General features: G+C 37.9%; 1 protein-coding gene across 4 annotated transcripts in view; it reads right to left on the bottom strand.

The window, feature by feature from the left end:
• Su(dx) (WW domain containing E3 ubiquitin protein ligase suppressor of deltex) overlaps positions 1 to 20,224 on the bottom strand; it is a 436,167-nt gene that overhangs the window by 301,481 nt on the left and 114,462 nt on the right. For all 4 annotated transcript variants that reach the window (XM_090407874.1, XM_090407872.1, XM_090407873.1 and 1 more), the window contains one exon: positions 8,618 to 8,902. In XM_090407874.1, coding sequence (XP_090264000.1) covers positions 8,618 to 8,902 — 285 coding nt within the window. The remainder of the gene's footprint in view (positions 1 to 8,617; positions 8,903 to 20,224) is intronic.

Consider the following 20,224-nt stretch of genomic DNA (forward strand, 5'->3'; position numbering starts at 1 on the left):
GGAGTTCTGATTTTTCTATCCTTGCAGACAACTTCACCACATGCCTCTCTGGCTGAATCAATCAGTGTTTTCTTCAGGGCTTGCCTTGTATCTCCAAGGTTTTGGTTCCTGTTCTCAAACTGTTTGTATTTTAGTCTACAGTTCACATCTGGCAGCTACTTGACTTTTATTTGCTTTAAAACTTTCTTACATGTTATTCTTTTCAATATGAAATTCAATTTTATTCTGCTCAAGACTTAATGGTAATCACTCGTAATTTCAAACCCTCTGTACACTCTGGTGTCTTGCACCAGGGAGAAAACATCACTATCCAAAATAACATTGTCGATAGTAATATTATTGCCTCTTCTCTCCATGTGAATTTGCACACATTTTTATGTTGGAACATGGTGTTAGCAATAACCAATCCATGTCCTGAGCAGAAATCCAACAGGCATTTGCCATTATTATTAGCTTTGCTCTTTACTCCAAATTTTCCCAAAATGTTTTTGTATGTCTGACAATCATTTCCTACTCTGCTATTTAGATCCTCAACAAGGACCAACTTTTCCTTTTTCATTGTGTCAGTTGCTTTCTCTAAATCCCCCAAAAATTATTCCACTTCTAGTAGAACCTTTTCTGTGGGATCATAGGCACAAATAAGTCTCATTGTCCAGTTCCCCATTCTCATATTTGCCCACATTACTCTACTTGAGACTGACTGCCATTCAAGAAGATTAGCGTCATATTTAGTGTTGAATACTATGGCTAATCCTTCTTTTACTTCATTGTCATGGCCTAAATATAACATTTTGTATTTATTGCTCACAAAAATCTCACCAGTTTTTGCCTTTTTTTCAGTCACCTCTATTATGTCGATTTGGTACTTACTCTGGTACCTCAGCTGGGTCCATTTGTTTGCCATTCAGGCTTCTTATGTTGATAGTACCGATCTTGAACTCTGGTGATATTTGAGTTTGGGTGTATTTTAGATTTGTTCCAGTAACTGACTTTTCGCTGTTCACCCTGGTTCCCTGGTGAAAACAACAGGGCCTTGTTTAACCAGGAGAAGCCCCAGCCAGCACGAAATTCTCCAATGTTATTTCATCATTCTATATATTTTTTTTAAATATAGAATGATGGAGGAGCTTAAGGGTCAAAACTGTATAACTGAGAGGAGACCTCCACATAGCTTTAAAGGAATGCAGAGAACCGACCAGGGCTTCTGACCTAATGCCCAATCCTCACCTTCTCGTGGTGCACCCTGTTAGGTATCCACCTGGATATGGAACGAACGAGGATGGGTTGGTAATTTGAGATTAAGCCGACCAAATTGCATTCTTATTGCATTCAGAATGAATTGCATTCTGAAACCAAATTTTTGAAATACAAGAATATAATGATAGTTATATCATCTGATTTAGCGTTGTTAAGTGCATTTTGAATGCCTTCATAGAAACATTCTACATCTTCATCTAGTTAATCAGAATTAGGTGCATATATTTGGACAATAAAAATATTAAAAGGTTGAGCTGCAAGAGGTGCTTAAGGGTCAAAGCTGTATAACTGAGAGGAGACCTCCACATAGCCTTTAAAGGAATGCGGAGAACCGACCAGGTCTTCTGACCTAATGTCCAATCCTCACCTTCTCGTGGTGCACCCTGTTGGGTATCTACTTGGATACTGAACGGACGAGGATGGGCTGGCAATTTGGGATTTAGCCGACCAAATTGTATTCTTATTGGTTAAACCAAAATATAGAATGATGGTACAACATGACAAAATTTCATGCCGGCTGGGGCGTCGCCCGGTTATACAAGGCCCCCGTTGTTTTCGCCAGGGAACCAGGGCGAACAGCGAAAAGTCAGCTACTGGAACAAATCTGAAAATAAACCCCAACTCAACATCACCAGAGTTAAAGATCGGTACCATCAACGTAAGAAGCCTGAATGGCAAAGAAATGGAGCTAGCTGAGGAATTAGATAAGTACCAGATCGACATAATAGGGGTGACTGAAACAAAAAAAGACCAAAACTGGTGAGATCTTTCTGAGCAATAAATACAAAATGTTATATTCTGGCAATGACAATCAAGGAAAAGAAGGAGTAGCCATAGTATTCAACACAAAATACAAGGCTAATCTTCTTGAATGGCAGTCAGTCTCAAGTAGAGTAATGTGGGCAAATATGAGAATGGGGAACTGGACAATGAGACTTATTTGTGCCTATAGTCCCACAGAAGGTTCTGCTAAGGTAGAAGTGGAGGAATTTTTTGAGGCTTTAGAAAAAGCAACTGACACAATGAAAAATGAAAAGTTGGTCCTTGTTGGAGATCTAAATAGCAGAGTAGGAAATGATTGTGAGACATACAAAAATATTTTGGGAAAATTTGGAGAAAAGAGCAAAGCTAATAATAATGGCAAATATCTATTGGATTTCTGCTCAGGACATGGACTGGTTATTACTAACACCATGTTCCAACATAAAAATGTGCACAAATTCACATGGAGAGAAGAGGCTAGGAATAAGAAAAGTCTCATTGACTATGTTATTGTTGATAGTGATGTTTTCTCCCTGGTGCAGGACACTAGAGTGTACAGAGGATTTGAAATTGGAAGTGATCACTATTTAGTCTTGAGCAGGATAAAATTGAATTTCATATTGAAAAGAATAACATGTAAGAAAGTTTTAAAGCGAATAAAAGTTGAGCAGCTCTCAGATGTGAACTGTAGACTAAAATACACAAAGATTATTGAAGAAAAAATGAAAGAGTTTGAGAACAGGAATCAAACCTTGGAGATTCAGTGGCAAACTCTGAAGAAAACATTGATTGATTCTGCCAGAGAGGCATGTGGTGAGGTTATCTGTAAGGATAAAAAAATCAGAACTCCCTGGTGGACAAAGGAAGTTAAAGAGGCAGTGAAGGAAAAGAAGAAAGCATACCAAAAGTTCCTGTCAAATAAGTCAGCTTGTGCTCTTAGAGAATATAGAGACAAATGCAAGAATGCTAAACACTGTGTAAAACTAGCTAAACAAAAGTCATGGGAGGACTTTGGCAAGAATATAGAAAATAAATATCAAGAAGGTGGCAAAATATTCTGGAGGTTGTTGAAGAAGCTTAAGAATGGAGGAAAGAGTGCTGTAAAAGGAATTAGAGATGATAAAGGTGACATGAAAACGGAAGAAAAAGATATCCTTGAAGTATGGAGTAATTACTTTGAAAAAACTGCTAAATGAAACAAGCAGTGATGACAGCACAGTGGTAAAAAACACTGACCAGGCATGCAGTCAGGAATACATATCCATACTAGAAGTAGAAAAAGCCATTAAAGGCTTGAAATGTGGAAAGGCAGCAGGAGTAGATGATATTCGACCAGAAATGCTGAAGTATGGTGGTATAAGAGTCTTACAGTGGCTGCACTGCATAGTTCAGAAAGCCTGGACAGAGGGATGAATTCCCGATGATTGGAATAGAGCTCTCATAGTACCCATATATAAAAAGGGAAATAAAACTGCATGTGAGAATTACAGAGGTATTTCCCTACTGAGTGTTCCTGGCAAGATCTATGCAAGTATACTTGAGAAACGATTGAGAAGAATTGTGGAAGAAAAGCTTGGTGAAGAACAAGCTGGATTCAGGCCAAATAGAGGCTGTCAGGATCAGATCTTCACTGTACGACAAATAGTCGAGAAAGCATGGGAATATAACAAAGATCTGTATTTAAGTTTTGTCGATCTGGAAAAGGCATATGACAAGGTGCCAAGAGAGAAGCTATTCAATACGCTTCAGTTATATGGTGTCAATGGGGCATTATATCAAGCAATACTTAGTCTTTATTTGAGTTGTAAGTCAGCAGTTAGAATTGAAGGAAGTACAGGAAGATGGTTTAATGTTAAATCTGGTGTGAGACAAGGATGTACATTATCCCCTCTGTTATTCATTATCTATATGGATCACATTATGAAGGAAAGTGGTATTAAACCTGATATCAAAATTGGAGATGTTAATGTCAGCTCTTTGCTTTATGCGGATGATGTTATACTTCTAAATAAATCTGCTACAAGTCTGCAAGATTCTCTGACTAAATTGAATAGCTGTTGTAATAGATATGGTATGAAGGTCAGCAATAAAAAGACAAAGACAATGAAAATAGGCAGAATCATTGAAAATGTCAACTGTGTTGTGAATGGAGAACCTGTGGAACAAGTAAAACATTTCAGCTATTTAGGCACGATTTTTACTGAAGATGGTGAATTAAATATAGAAATAGACAACAGAATCAGCAAAGCTGGTATGGTGGGAAGTCAATTGAATAAATTCATATGGAATAAGAGAGAAATCAGTCGGAACACTAAATTAGCTGTGTACAAGACAGTGTTCAAACCAGTTTTAACTTATGGATCTGAGAGCTGGGTCAGAAGTAAAACACTTGACCAAAGACTAGAGACCATGGATATGAGAGTCCTGAGAAAGATTATAGGCATGAACAGATGGCATCAATGGCAATATCATATTAAAAATGAGGATATTAGGAAAGAACTTGACATTGTCAGCATCCAGGAATGCGTTAACAGAGCTAATCTCAGGTGGTATGGTCACTTAAACAGAATGGGCGAGGAAAGATTAGCAAAACAAGTGTTCTCTGCCAGGTTGGCAGCAAAACGTCCCAGAGGAAGACCAAGATATAGGTGGATTGATACGGTACAAAATGCTTTAGACGATAGAAATATAAGATCTGATAATGTTGGAGTCTTGACAAGTAACAGACTGATTTGGAGGAAAATTGTAGATAGGAAATTAAAAATGATGTAATTTTTTTCATGTAGTACTATCATATCCTGTACACCCCTTGAGGGTACATGGCAGGAATTTGATGATGATGATGATGATGAGCTGCAATTTTTAATGCAATTATCCTATCATTTATGGGCAAAAATCCAAGTAAGGATTGTGCAATCTTATTTTTTAGTACAAATGCTATCCCATTCCTACGACTGTCTCCACATGAGCATATAACTGAATGGCTCTTTCTGTTTATTTTTCTACTATTAGTCCATTTGACTTCACTGATACAGCAATGTCAATTTTCATTGCTTTAAGTTCTTGTATGAGGTTATTAACTTCCCAGCTTCATATAAGGACCGTACATTCCAAGTTGGAAGCCTTAAGAGAAGATTCTTGGTTTTCTGGTGTGAAGGATCAGAAAAACTCCCCTGGAGAGTTTAAGGTACCTTCGTCATATGTTATTTTAAAAGTATCCGTCTTACATTCCCCAGTTTCTTTCTCTTCTTCTTCCCTGAAATGTTTTCAACAGATAAAAATTGCAGAGGGTCCAATCTTGTATCTATTACTTAAATCAGACATGGTTCTCTGTTTCATGGTTTACTACAGAAGGTTACGTGGTGAGGTTTCAGTCTCTTCCACAGTGACTGGCCACATCTCTGTTTTGTCTCAGAAAGTGCCCGGACTATGTCACATAGTTTGCTCTCATGCCTTTGTTACCATTGTCAAATTAAATTTTGGTCCATTCCAATCTTCAAGTACAACAAGGAGGAGACACTCTCCTTCACTACAGCATAAAATGCTGATACCCTCACTTAGTTTTGCATGTGAGTCGAGGCACGGTCCCAGGCTGTGGCCACTGGAGCACACCACCAGTTACTTGGAGCCATAAGTGAGAGTTGCATGTGCAGTGGGGATCAATTCCACCCAGCCACCAAATATTTCGATGTGATTGCTAAGCAGGCAGAGGTGCTACCCCTACTACCCATACCTTACACCCCATCCCGTCCATAAAAGATTATAAACGTACAGCACATTAAAAACATACCAAAGGTGGATCAACAATTAGACACACCAAAATCTCTGCCAAAGAAGAAAATATGGGGAGCTTAAGGGTCAAAGCTGTATAACTGAGAGGTGACCTCCACACAGCCTTTAAAGGAATTCGGAGAACCAACCAGGGCTTCTGACCTAATGTCCAATCCTCACCTTCTCATGGTGCACCCTGATGAGTACTGAACGAACGAGGATGGGCTGGAAATTTGGGATTTAGCCGACCAAATTGTATTCTTATTGGCTTAAACCAATATACAAAATGATGGTACAACATGACAAAATTTCATGGCGGCAGAGGCGTTGCCCGGTTAAACAAGACCCCCATTGTTTTGCCAGGAAACCAGAGCGAACAGCGAAAAGTCAGCTACTGGAACAAATCTGAAAACACACCCCAACTAAACATCACCAGAGTTAAGGATCGGTACTATCAACATAAGAAGCCTGAATGGCAAAGAAATAAAGCTACGTGAGAAATTAGTTAAGTACCAGATCAACATAATAGGGGTGACTGAAACAAAAAAGACAAAAACTGGTGAGATCTTTCTGAGCAATAAATATAAAATGTTATGTTCAGGCAATGACAATCAAGGAAAAGAAGGGGTAGCCATAGTATTCAACACTAAATACAAGGCTAACCTACTTGAATGGCAGGCAGTCTCAAGTAGAGTGATGTGGGTAAATATCAGAAAGGTGAATTGGACAATGAGACTTATTTGTGCCTATGGTCCCACAGAAGGTTCTACTAAGGTAGAAGTAGTGGAGGAATTTTTTGATACTTTAGAAAAAGCTACTGACACAATGAAAAAGGAAAAGTTGGTCCTTGTTGGGGATCTAAATATCAGAGTAGGAAATGATTGTCAGACATACAAAAATATTTTGGGAAAATTTGGAGAAAAGAGCAAAACGAATAATAAAAGCAAATACCTGTTTAATTTCTGCTCAGGACATGGACTGTTTATTGCTAACACCATGTTCCAACATAAAAATGTGCAGAAGTTCACATGAAGAGAAGAAGCAAGGAATAAGAAAAATCTCATTGACTATGTTATTGTGATAGTGATGTTTTCTCCCTGGTGCAGGACACCAGAGTGTACAGAGGATTTGAAATTGGAAGTGATCACTATTTAGTCTTGAGCAGGATAAAATTGAATCTCATATTGAAAAGAATAACATGTAAGAAAGTTTTAAAGCAAATAAAAGTTGAGAACAGATGTGAACTGTAGACTAAAATACACAAAGATTTCATTTTTTCATCAAAGATTATTGATGAATAAATGAAAGAGTTTGAGAACAGGAACCAAACCTAGGAGATTCAGTGGCAAGCCTTGAAGAAAACTCTGATTGATTCAGCCAGAGAGGCATGTGGTGAGGTAGTCTGCAAGGATAGAAAAATCAGAACTCCATGGTGGACACAGGAAGTTAAAGAGGCAGTGAAGGAAAAGAAGAAAGCATATCAAAAGTTCCTGGCAAATAAGTCAGCTTTTGCTCTTAGACAATACAGAGAAAAATGTAAGAAAGCTAAACACTGTATAAAACTAGCTAAACAAAAGTCATGGAAGGACTTTGGCAATAGAAAATAAATATCAAGAAGGTGGTAAGATATTCTGGAGGTTGTTGAAGAAGCTTAGAAATGAGGAAAGAGTGCTATAAAAGGAATTAGAGATGATAAAGGTGACATGAAAACGGGAGAAAAAGATATCCTTGAAGTATGGAGTAATTACTTTGAAAAACTGCTAAATGAAACAAGCAGTGATGATAGCACAGTGGTAAAAAACATATCCATACTTGAAGTAGAAAAAGCCATCAAAGGCTTGAAATGTGGAAAGGCAGCAGGAGTAGTTGATATTCGACTAGAAATGCTGAAGTATGGTGGTATAAAAGTCTTACAGTGGCTGCACTGCGTAGTTCAGAAAGCCTGGACAAAGGGACGAATTCCCGATGATTGGAGTAGAGTTCTATTTTTATTAGGCATGATTTTTACTGAAGATGGTAAATTAAATATGGAAATAGACAACAGAATCAACAAAGCTGGTATGGTAGGAAGTCAATTGAAAGAGAAATTAGTCAGAACACTAAATTAGCTCTATATAAGTGTACAAACCAGTTTTAACTTATGGATCTGAGAGCTGGGTCAGAAGTAAAACACTTGACCAAAGACTAGAAACCGCAGATATGAGAGTCCTGAGAAAGATTAGAGGCATCAACAAATGGCATTAGGCAATATTATATTAAAAACGAGGATATTAGGAAAGAACTAGACATTGTCAGCATCCAGGAATGCGTTAGCAGAGCTAATCTCGGGTGGTATGGTAACTTAAACAGAATGGGCGAGGAAAGATTAGCAAAGCAAGTGTTCTCTGCCAAGTTGGCAGGAAAACAACCCAGAGAAAGACCAAGATATATGTGGATTGATACGGTACAAAGTGCCTTAGACGATAGAAATATAAGATCTGATAATGTTGGAGTCTTTACAAGTAACAGACTGATTTGTAGGAAAATTGTAGCTAGGAAGTTAGTAATGATGTAAATTTTTCATGTAGTACTATCATAACCTGTACACTCCTTGAGAGTACATATCAGGAATTTGATGATGATGATAGGAAGTAGAAAATATTGAAATTTTTCAAACTATTGGCTACTTTAACTGTCCAATAAAACAGGATTGGGTCAATCAGCAGAACAATGCTACCACATGCCATTAATTTTTGTAATGACTTCTTATTGGGAACTCTGTCAAACTTCAAAAATAAATATGCAAGAAAATAACAACTAATACTATGCAACAATTTTTAAAACTCACCAACTGTGGGAGAAATTGAAGTTGAATCATTTACAATAGCAGGTAATGACTGATGTCTCGGATCTGGAACTTGTCTTCTTCCACTGTTATTTGGAGACATACCACCTGGAGAACCATTTCCACTTGGAGAGGCTGGACTATGATTTCCAGGTCTCCTTGGTCGTATGCGGGCACCTCCTATACCATTGTTTAAATGAGATGATTCTGTGTCATCTACAAACAGAGTTCGTTGTGTTCTGCTATTTATTCGAAAACTACCATTTGAATGAGATGACTCGTGATTGCCTGAAAACAAAAAATAGTTAAGATATAAAATATGCAATATTTTCAAAATTCTATTTATTCTTTTTGTTTTAATTATTATCATTATTAAGAGAAACCTCCAGGGAGTCAAGGCCTTATCAATGAGGAACCACATGCTATTCACACCAGCTGTCATTTCTGTTCTTGAATTCATTCACACTACTTGCACACACAACATCCAATGACAATCCATTCTAATCATGCACTCTATGAGAGAAAAATCTAGCTCTCACCCCCTTCTCGATAGCATTCATTCTCAACTTCCAAGGATACCCTTTTGCCCTTTTCCCGACCCTCTCCTCCATAAAATGAAAAATTCCATCTACTGGTATCCTGTATGACCCTTTTAATCATATCATTCCTCTTTCTCCTATTTGCTAGTGTCTGCAGTCTACAAATTTTCAATCTGCTTTCATAACCAGTATTCCACAATCCTAATATCATTTCTGACATTCTGCTTTGCACTATCTCTCAACTGTACCAGAATCACCAGGCCTGCACACAATAGGCCAAATGAGGTCTTATCAAGGCATTGAAAAAATGCAAAACAACATCCTTTTCTTTTGAAAGTTCATTTCAGCATTGTAGTTATCTTTTGAGTTGTATTTGCAATCATTACTATATGGCCTTGACCTTCACCTTATGTCTACTAAAACTCCAAAATCCCTAGCTTGATCAGTTTCTTCTAGCATAATCCCTCCAATATGATATTGGATAACTAATAACACCAAAGTGCATGACTTTACATTTACTAACATTGAGCTGACAGCCATTTTTGCATGCCCACAATTTTTTCAAATTATTCTATAAATATTGCATATCAGTTAATTCTTAATTATCTTGCCTATCTTTGATTCATCAACAAAATAGCTATATGCCATTGTTAAAATCCTTCACAATGTCATTAATGTATAGACTGAATAACAATGGACCAAGAAGTAATCTTTGTTTCAAACCACTCACACCCTAAAATTTTGCAGACTTGCATCCCACATATGCCACTTTTTGACATCTGTCAGTTAGCCATCCTATTTTCCATGCCAATAAGTTATAATCCAATCCCATATTCTCCAAATTATGCAACAGACTTTCATTTTGTATTCTTTCAAAAGTTTAGTAAAATCCAAATATATTTGTGTATCCATTTCGCATGTCTAACTCAATGGTAACGTTATTACAGAATGTGAGCAAGTTATTAAAACACGGCTCTTCCCTTAGTAAACCCATACTGTTCATTGCAAAACAGGGATTCTCTGCCTACCCATTTCTAAATGCAAGCCCTAACCAACTGTTCCAAGGTCTTCTCCACCACTCCGGACATACTGGTCAGTCAATAGTTGGATATATCAGTATTGCTGCACCCTTGTACAATGGGATTACCATACATTCCTTTTGCTCTCCTGTGGAATCTTTCTGTTCTGAGACTCAAATTATATACCCTGCTGATATCAACATGGATAGGATATCATCCCTGCTGATATCCCATCAGTCCCTATTGCAGAATTCTTATTCAGTTTGTGCAACAGCTATAGCACCTCCAAGTTTCTTCATCCAGTGAAAGTGCATAGTGAGCTCAATGTTGTATACAGTAGGTTAAACTAATGAGCACCTGCTTTTGGTAAATTCAGTGCTCATTATTTGTACAATCTCTTCTGCATCTGTCACCCAAAAAATCATCTGCATTCTGTTGAGTTATGCTTGTCCATTCATTCTTTCTTTTACTTGCAGCCTAAGAATATAATTATTCTGAGTTGTCTTCAGCTTGCAGATCCGGTTTCTTTTCATGCAGACTTAACTTTCTGTACAACAGTCGTGACTCTTCCAGCCTGCTCCTAATAATTTTTATAACTGACATCATCTTTGTGCACACACAGTTTCCTTCTACATCAACTTTTTTTTTTACAAATCTCATGCTTAATTAGATTGCATATCCATTTGACTCCTCCTTTATTTATTCTTCAAACTCTAAGGACACATTCTGATATTGCATCATTTAAGTATTTTTTAATTGCTTCCCATGCACAGTTGATAATCTTCCCATTCAGTAACCAATACCATTGTACTCAACCCAAGATATTCCTCAGTTGGTCATGATTTCCTGCTTTGCAATTCAGCATGTAATCTTTTCTGAATGGAACATTCATAAACTTACCCACTTCCCAATTTAGTACTACATGATCACTCTCACCAACCAGAAGCAGAATAGTTATGTCTTTATCTGAAATTCTCTCTGACACTACAATCAGATATAACACTCTGATTTCGAGTTCTTTCTGTCACATGCTGCTTAAAGAAATTGTCTCATAAGACTAAATAAGATTTTACTGCTAACCAATCAACGTTTGGATAATTAAAGCCTCCTGTTATGATTACTTGTTTCTTGCTCATCATCTTTATTTGGTGATGTATTTCTTCATCACTAGCAACCGATTCACTAGGTATGCAACAATACCCCAATATGTATTTGATCTTATTAGACTCCACCTCACACCAGATGGCTTCAAACTCACTGCTACTACATGAAAAAAACTGTTACTAGTATTACAGTGATGGATCTCAATGCTAACTGGATTCAAGTCATCTTATATGATTAGTAGCACGTAATACCATGAGTAGACATATTATTTAAAATTATAATAACGGAATAAACTCACAAAATATTATTTATTAGTAGAATTTTCACCTGAGTATCACAGGCATCTTCAGTACATGTAAAAAGGCTACTTAAACAATAACTGGCAATTCCAAAGGGCACCACCTAAGTAGCTCGTGTAAGATAACTAAAAAAATTATTTAAAAGGATAGAAAGTATAGAAAAGGATAGAATCTGCAAGGATAGAAAAATCAGAACTCCATGGTGGACACAGGAAGTTAAAGAGGCAGTGAAGGAAAAGAAGAAAGCATATCAAAAGTCCTGGCAAATAAGTCAGCTTTTGCTCTTAGAGAATACAGAGAAAAATGTAAGAAAGCTAAACACTGTGTAAAACTAGCTAAACAAAAGTCATGGGAGGACTTTGGCAAGAATATAGAAAATAAATATCAAGAAGGTGGTAAGATATTCTAGAGGTTGTTGAAAAAGCTTAGAAATGGAGGAAAGAGTGCTGTAAAAGGAATTAGATATGACAAAGGTGACATGAAAATGGGAGAAAAAGATATCTTTGAAGTATGGAGCAATTACTTCGAAAAACTGCTAAATGAAACAAGCAGTGATGACAGCACAGTGGAAAAAAACACTCAACAGGCATACAGTCAGGAATACATATCCATACTTGAAGTAGAAAAAGTCATCAAAGGCTTGAAATGTAGAAAGCCAGCAGAAGTAGATGATATTAGACCAGAAATGCTGAAATATTATTATTATTATTATGGACAACTCCAGGGAGTCACTAGACTCATCGAGGGAGGCCCCAAATCATATTCATCACAACTATTCGACATTCATACAGTATCTATCATGCCTCGCCTTAAACTCATTCACTGTCACAGCATCCACCACAGACTCTGGGAGCGCATTCCACTCATTCACTACTCATAAAAGTAAAGAACCCAGCTCTAACACCTTCTAACCACACTTTTGCCCAGTTTCCATGGATGTCCCCTAGTCCTCCCACAACCAGCCCTGTTCTCAAAAGTATCTTCTGAATTAATTTTATAGAAACCCTTCAGTAATTTGAATGTCTCAATCATATCTCCCCTCCTCCGCCTATCAACCAATTTTTGCAACCCACAAATCCTAAACCTGTTCTCATAAGGTTCATTCCACAGACCTGCTATCATCTTGGTCACTCGCCTCTGGATCCTCTCCACCTCCTCCCCATCAAGAAGAAACCTAGGTGACCAAATCTGGGCACAGTAGTCGAGATGGGGTCTTATCAAAGCTTGATACAGAGGAACAATAACCTGTTTGTCTCTGCTGGTCAATGTATTCTTCAGCAACCAAGTGATTTGATGAGCTGATTTGGCCACTTTTGCAATGTGCCCCCTAAACTTCAACTACTTATCCACCAACACGCCTAAATCTCGTGCCTTACCAATTTCCTGGAGTACAGTTCCACCAATGTAGTAAACTGCTGCTAATCTTTTCACCCCAAAATGTATAACCTTACATTTTGCCACATTAAATTGACATCCATTCTCCTTAGCCCAGACCTCCAATCTATCCAAATCACCTTGCAAAATTTTAACGTCATCTGCATTCACTATTGCCCTACCCAACTTTGCATCATCTGCAAACAAATGAACTGTTCCTCTCAGATCCTTTCCTATATCATTAATGAACAAATTAAACAGCAGTGGTCCAAGAACAGATCCTTGTGGCACACCACTAGTCACAGGCCGTCTTGTGCACTCTGCTCCTGAAAAAACCACTCTCTGATATCTCTCCGTCAACCACCCTCCTATCCGTCTCACCAACCCTATATCCATCCCCATATGCTGCAATTTACTGATTAGAATTCCATGTGGTATCCTGTCAAAGGCCTTAGCAAGGTCCAGTAAAATCACTGTAAACCCATTACCCTTATCCAGTTCAGCCGTCACTGTGTTATAATACGTGAGCAAGTTACTGAGGCATGACGTACCCTTCACAAAACCATGCTGTTCCCGATACATTATCCCATTTTCTTCTATCCAATCTTGTATTTTCCTTTTGACTATTTTCTCCAAGACCTTGATAATGATTTCTGTTATGCTGATTGCCGGTAATTTTCAACAGCAGCCTTGGAACCACCTTTATGCAGCGGAACTATTTTCCCCTCTTTCCACCCCCTTGGGACTGACACAGACCTGAGGCTCAAATTAAACAAAATGGTCAAGGGCACTGACAATTCTTCAGCAGCTTCACGTACAACATGAGCTGGTATACCATCCAATCCCACAGATGTATTGACATTGAGGTTCTGTAATAGACTCGTTACCTCTACTTCATTCATCACAATTCCAGTATAAGCTGTTGGTTCTTCCATTCCTGCAATGTCACCACCTGGATGATATACTCTTGCAAAGTGCTCGCTCAGTAATTCCACTATACCGACTGATTCGGTTACCTCCCTACCCTCAGAATTTTTTAAGATCATTCTACCATGAACATTTTTCCTTTTACTTGCAACATATTGAAAAAACTGTTTGGGATTCTCTTTAGCCTGCATGGCCAATTTTCTTTCGTAATCCGCTTTTGCTTTTCTTACCACCCTTGTTACCATCCTGGCCTGAGCTTTATACTGTTCCTGCACCTGCTGGTCACCTTTGTCCTTAAATTCCCTCCACAATTGTTTCATTTTTTGCAGCTCAAGCTTAATAGTCTTATTCATCCATTTAACCCCTACTTGATTTATTATTCAGACTCTTGGTATACAGTCAACCATTGCCTCCTGCAAACACTTCTTAACCACCTCCCAAGTCATAACCTTATGGTCACTCTCACCAATTGGTGGCAACATGGTCATGTTCGTTACAGCCACATTCTCAGTTGCAATTACTAGGTCAAGCACTCTCTGCCCCCTGGTATTTTCCACTACATGCTGCCGCAGATAGTTGTCCCTTAATAACAGCATAAAATCCAATTCCTTCCTCCCATGTGCCCTCTCCTCTTTCCAGTCAATGTTACCATAATTGAAATCGCCCATTATAATTACCCTCCTTCCATTCATTTCTTCTATTTGCCTATGTATACTATCCCCACCATCTATTCCATCACCTGGTCAATAGCAGCACCCAATTGTATATTTTGTTCTGCTAGATTCTATCTCACACCAAACAGCCTCAAATGTGCTCTTTTCTCTGCCCTGCAGTTCAACTTCTATACTCCTTGGCTGCAACTCATCAGCTATCATCAATAACACTTCTCCTCCCTTTTTATTCACCCTATCACTCCTGAACACGCTATACCCGTCGCATTCAATCCCACTAGCTTTATCATCTTCTGTCAGCCATGTTTCACTAATACCAACAACCTGTGGCCTGGAAGTGCCAACCAAGGCCAAAAACTCTTCCTTCTTGTTCCTAATACTCCTGGTATTAGTGTACATGAATTGCAGAAGCCCATTTGTCCCATCCCTACCTTGATGCCTTATACTAACTATCCCATTCTGATTTGTTGTCTTTCGCACTCGCTCGGGCATAATATACTCATTCATACACTCAACTGCCTCCCTAAAGTCTGCATATCTACCCCCCGCCCTTAATAAATCTAGTTTCCCTGAGTCTGTACATCCACTTCCAATTCATTCATCAACACTTTTTCAAGCTTCCTTACACCAACTCCATTCAAATGTAACCCATCCATCTTATATAAGTCCTTTCGCCCATCGAACTCATTCCACACATTCACAAATTCCACACCACTCTCCATGCATAACCCACACATAAAGTCATTGGCAATTATAGCCCTCCTTTTAAACACTTCACTGTCATACCGCGGTAAAATACTCACCATCCTAACTCTCACACTCTTCTCTTTTGCTACATCAAGTAATTCCCTCACATCCTCTATCATTTCCATTTTGTCCTCTTTCAAATCATTTGTTCCTGCCACGATGATCATCTCTTTCACCCTCTGTTTTTGCACTCGAATAGATTCGCTGACGTCCTTTATGTTCGCACCCGGCTTGTACGACTTCGTCAAACTCTCAACTATCACACCTCTTAATAGCAAATCCCCATACAGCACTCGCTCCTTCATTTTATTGACGTTTACAAACATTCTATTGTTTGTCGTCAGACATTTGCCAGTTATTAGTCGGTACGTTCAGCACACATTTTTCCATACGCTCCAGTTGCCTTTTTGCTCTGTGTATCGCTCTGTTCAAATGCGCAATTTCACTACTTGCATTTATCTCACCATTTTCATTATCAATCAAATCATCCATTTGTTCTGTATTTCTACCTTCATTTAAACTTTCAACGACGCTCTTACACCTATCTGGCACTACCATGCAATTCTCTATCACACCGCCATTTTCTACATTCTGACTATTGTTAACGACATCACTCTCGCCACCCAAAACACGCTTGAGATCCTCATTCTCCTTACACTTTCTGCACACATTAACTCCACTATCACCCTCTAACCAAACTCCCACCGCTCTTCGCAAAGCATACATCTCACAGACAGCACATTGCACAAATTCGTTTACATCAAAACACTTAAACAAACATGGCGATCTGGCCACCATTTTTTTTCTTTATCGGTGCCATATGTACGCTATCTTATCTTAAAAATAATACTTAAAATAACAGAAAACACACAAAAATTGCACAGACACACCAAGAAACAAAAAGCAAACAATACTACTTAAAATTCTAGTAAAATTGCCAATGTTAACACAAAATACTACTAATCTTTTCAGGACCTCTCGACAAGGCGACGATAAAATCAGTGCGACACCAAGCAGGTGAATATATGGTGTTATAAAAGTCTTACAGTGGCTGCACTGCATAGTTCAGAAAGAATGGACAGAGGGACGAATTCCCGATGATTGGAGTAAGCTCTGATAGTACCCATATATAAAAAGGGAAATAAAACTGAATGTGAGAATTACAGAGGTATTTCCCTACTGAGTGTTCCTGGCAATATCTATGCAAGCATACTTGAGAACCGGTTGAGAAGAATTGTGGAAGAAAAGCTTGGTGAAGAACAAGCTGGATTCAGGCCAAATAGAGGCTGTCAGGATCAAATCTTCACTTTATGACAAATAGTCGAGAAAGCATGGGAATATAACAAAGATCTGTATTTAAGTTTTGTCGATCTGGAAAAGGCATATGACAAGGTGCTAAGAGAGAAGCTATTCAATACGCTACAGTATATGGTGTCAATGGGGAATTATATCAAGCATTTAGTCTGTATTTGAGTTGTAAGTCAGCAGTTAGAATTGAAGGAAGTACAGAAAGATGATTTAATGTTAAATCTGGTATGAGACAAAGATGTACATTATCCCCCTCTGTTATTCATTATCTATACGGATCACATTATGAAGGAAAGTGGTATTAAACATGATATCAGAATTGGAGATGTTAATGTTAGCTCTTTGCTTTATGCGAATGAGGTTATATTTCTAAATAAATCCACTACAAGTTTGCAAGAGTCCCTGACTAAATTGAGTAACTGTTGTAATAGATATGGTATGAAGATCAGCATTAAAAAGACAAAAACAATGAAAATATCAATTGTGTTGTGAACGGGGGAACCTGTGGAACAAGTAAAACATTTCAGCTACTTAGGCATGATTTTTACTGAAGATGGTAAATTAAATATAGAAATAGACAACAGAATCAACAAAGCTGGTATGGTACGAAGTCAATTGAATAAATTCATATGGAATAAGAGAGAAATTAGTCGGAACACTAAATTAGCTGTATACAAGACAGTGCTCAAACCAGTTTTAACTTATGAATCTGAGAGCTGGGTCAGAAGTAAAACACTTGACCAAAGACTAGAGAGACCACAGATATGAGAGTCCTGAGAAAGATTAGAGGCGTGAACAGATGACATCAATGGCAATATCATATTAAAAACGAGGATATTAGGAAAGAAGTTGACAATGTCACCATCCAGGAATGCATTAGCAGAGCTAATCTCAGGTGGTATGGTCACTTAAACAGAATGGGCAAGGAAAGATTAGCAAAACAAGTGTTCTCTGCCAGGTTGGCAGGAAAGCGACCCAGAGGAAGACCAAGATATAGATGGACTGATACAGTACAATTTGCCTTAGACGATAGAAATATAAGATCTGATAATGATAATATTGGGGTTTTGACAAGTAACAGACTGATTTGAAGGAAAATTGTAGATAGGAAGTTAGTAATGATGTAAATTTTTCATGTAGTACTATCTTATCCTGTAGGTACCCTCAAGGGGTACCTACAGGATAAGATAGCACCCCTTGAGGGTACATATCAGGAATTTGATGATGATGATGAACTTATTTAAATATATATATATATACATACAGTAAACCTTTGCCGAACGTGGGGGTTACGTCATTAATACATTGCGCGCACAGCAAAATCGCGTTCTGCAAAGTTAACTTTCTATGGAAAAAAATGTGTTAGGTATAGTTCAAATTAAGATAGTATGTATAATTTAAACTAACCTAAATATTGTTGTAATTAAAAGGGAAAAATGAAACAAATGTTAATTGAAAGGATTTTTATTACTGCTTAATAAGTAGGTACATGATACAATTATTTTTTTAAAAAGATGGTGATTTTTGCTTGGGACAATGACTGACACAACTCTTTAAAAGTTTCACGGTAAGGAGTGCAGAGTTTTTCAATGCCTTTCATAAAGTGTCTTCTTCTTTCTTCATTTGGGTCAATCTCCATTGCAAAATCAAACAGTTCCTGTACCTTTTTTAATAATTCGTTTAACTTCTTGTAAGTTAAAGGCGTTTTAGCTTCTTCTTCACTATCGCTGCTTTCACTGTCAGCTGGTGTTACAAGATCATCCAATTCTTCATTCGTCATTTCTCGATTAATTCTTTGACTTCTCCTTCTTCCATATCTGAAAATCCTTCGCCACCAATTGCTTTTGCAATTTGTACAATTTCTTTGGCTTCATTTTCAATCGATAGAAATCCTTTAAAATTGTTGACAACTTCTGGCCAGAGCTGATGCCAGCAAGCATTCAATGTTGATGAATTCACTTGTTCCCACGCGAGTTTTATAATTTCTATGCACTGGCTTATGTTGAATCGCTTCCAAAATGCCATTAGCTTGTGTTGCTTTCCTTTGTCTAGTGCTTTATTTGTAGAGGTGTAAACATGCCTGACATAATAGGCTTTGAATGTTTTTATAATTCCTTGATCCATTGGTTGGATTAAGGAAGTGGTGTTAGGTGGGAGGAATAAAACCTCTACATTTGGATGCAATGTTGTGAGGGCTTCAGCATCGTGTCCTGGAGCATTATCGAGAATTAGGAGAACTTGAAAGCACAGGTTTTGCTGTTCTAAGTAATGTTTGACTTCTTTAACAAAAATTTTCAAACCAGTTATTAAAGAGGGCTTTTGTTACTCAAGCTTTTCTATTCCAATTCCACACAACGGGCAATTGCTCAAAAATTTTTCCCTGCAATGCACGAGGCGTTTTAAATCGATAAATGAGCAGAGGCTTGCACTTAAAGTCGCCTGATGCATTTCCACAAAAAAACAAAGTGAGTCTATCCTTAAAAGCTTTAAAACCTGGGGCAACCTTTTGTGTCTTTGTGATGTAGGTTCGTTGTCCCATTCGCTTAGAAAATAGGCCCGTCTCATCTGCACTGAAAACTTGTTGCGGAACCTAACCCCTCTCTTCAATGAATTTCAAAAATTGGGGTTTGTATTTCTCTGCTGCTTCTTTATCTGCAGAGGTAGCTTCTCCCTGAAGCTTTACATTGTGCAAATTAAAACGAAGCTTAGTTTTCAAGCCAACCTTTGCTTGCTTGAAAGTCAATTTTCTCTGACGATTGGCCATCTTTATTTAAAACAAAAGAAAACAAATCTAAAACTTTGTTTCGAATAGCAACACCATCCACAACTGAGCCTTTTTCATTTACTTGACTGTCAATCCAAGCTATTAATATTTTTTCCATCTTTCCCAATTGCAGAATTCTTCTTGAAACTTGAGCAACCTTTGCCGAAGTATCGCCAGAAGCTTTGACACTAGACCGGATCTTTTCTTCAATCTCCCGTATTGTACTTATGCTTGATTCGTTTATAGCTAGTTCTCTTGCAAGCGATGAAAGATGTGTACCATTTTTCAACTTATCTAAAATTTCAATTTTCTGAGATAATGTCAAAACTTTGCGTCGTTTTGCTGCTTTATCATCTTCATTCTTCCTCTTAGATGTCATATTGAATTTTTGAAATTAAAAGAAATACAAATGCAAAAGGAGAAGAGGATAAATACGTGATTACAGCTCTGCTAACGTGACTGAGCTGATCGCAACTCGGCTTGGGTCACTCAACTAGCGGGCAGCGCCAAGCAGGGTTGCTGGCCGATGCTCTGCAGCATACCACGTATGAATGAAATTCTAGCGTTGGACAAATTAAATGGAAACAATTAAGATAACGCATATGTGCAAAATCGTGTTCTGCAAGGGTTTACTGTATATACACACACACACAATTAAAGTTAGGAAAGATTAACTCTTTAAAAAAGTACTTTCTCCCACAAAGGGGATAAACGTAGACCATCGAATCTGTTTAAGTTGGGAGAGTGAAGTAAAGTTTCATGTTTCTTTATAAAGCTGTTCCATGAGGAACCGACTTGTGAAGGACTCTTGTCTTGTTCCAATGAACTCTATGTCTAGTGTTGATGGCATGCTCTGCG

The sequence above is a fragment of the Typopeltis vanoorti genome, chromosome 18 (assembly GCF_054136105.1).
Source record: "Typopeltis vanoorti isolate ZY-2024b chromosome 18, IOZ_Tvanoo_1.0, whole genome shotgun sequence".
In the NCBI taxonomy this organism is placed as follows: Eukaryota; Metazoa; Arthropoda; class Arachnida; order Uropygi; family Thelyphonidae; genus Typopeltis; species Typopeltis vanoorti.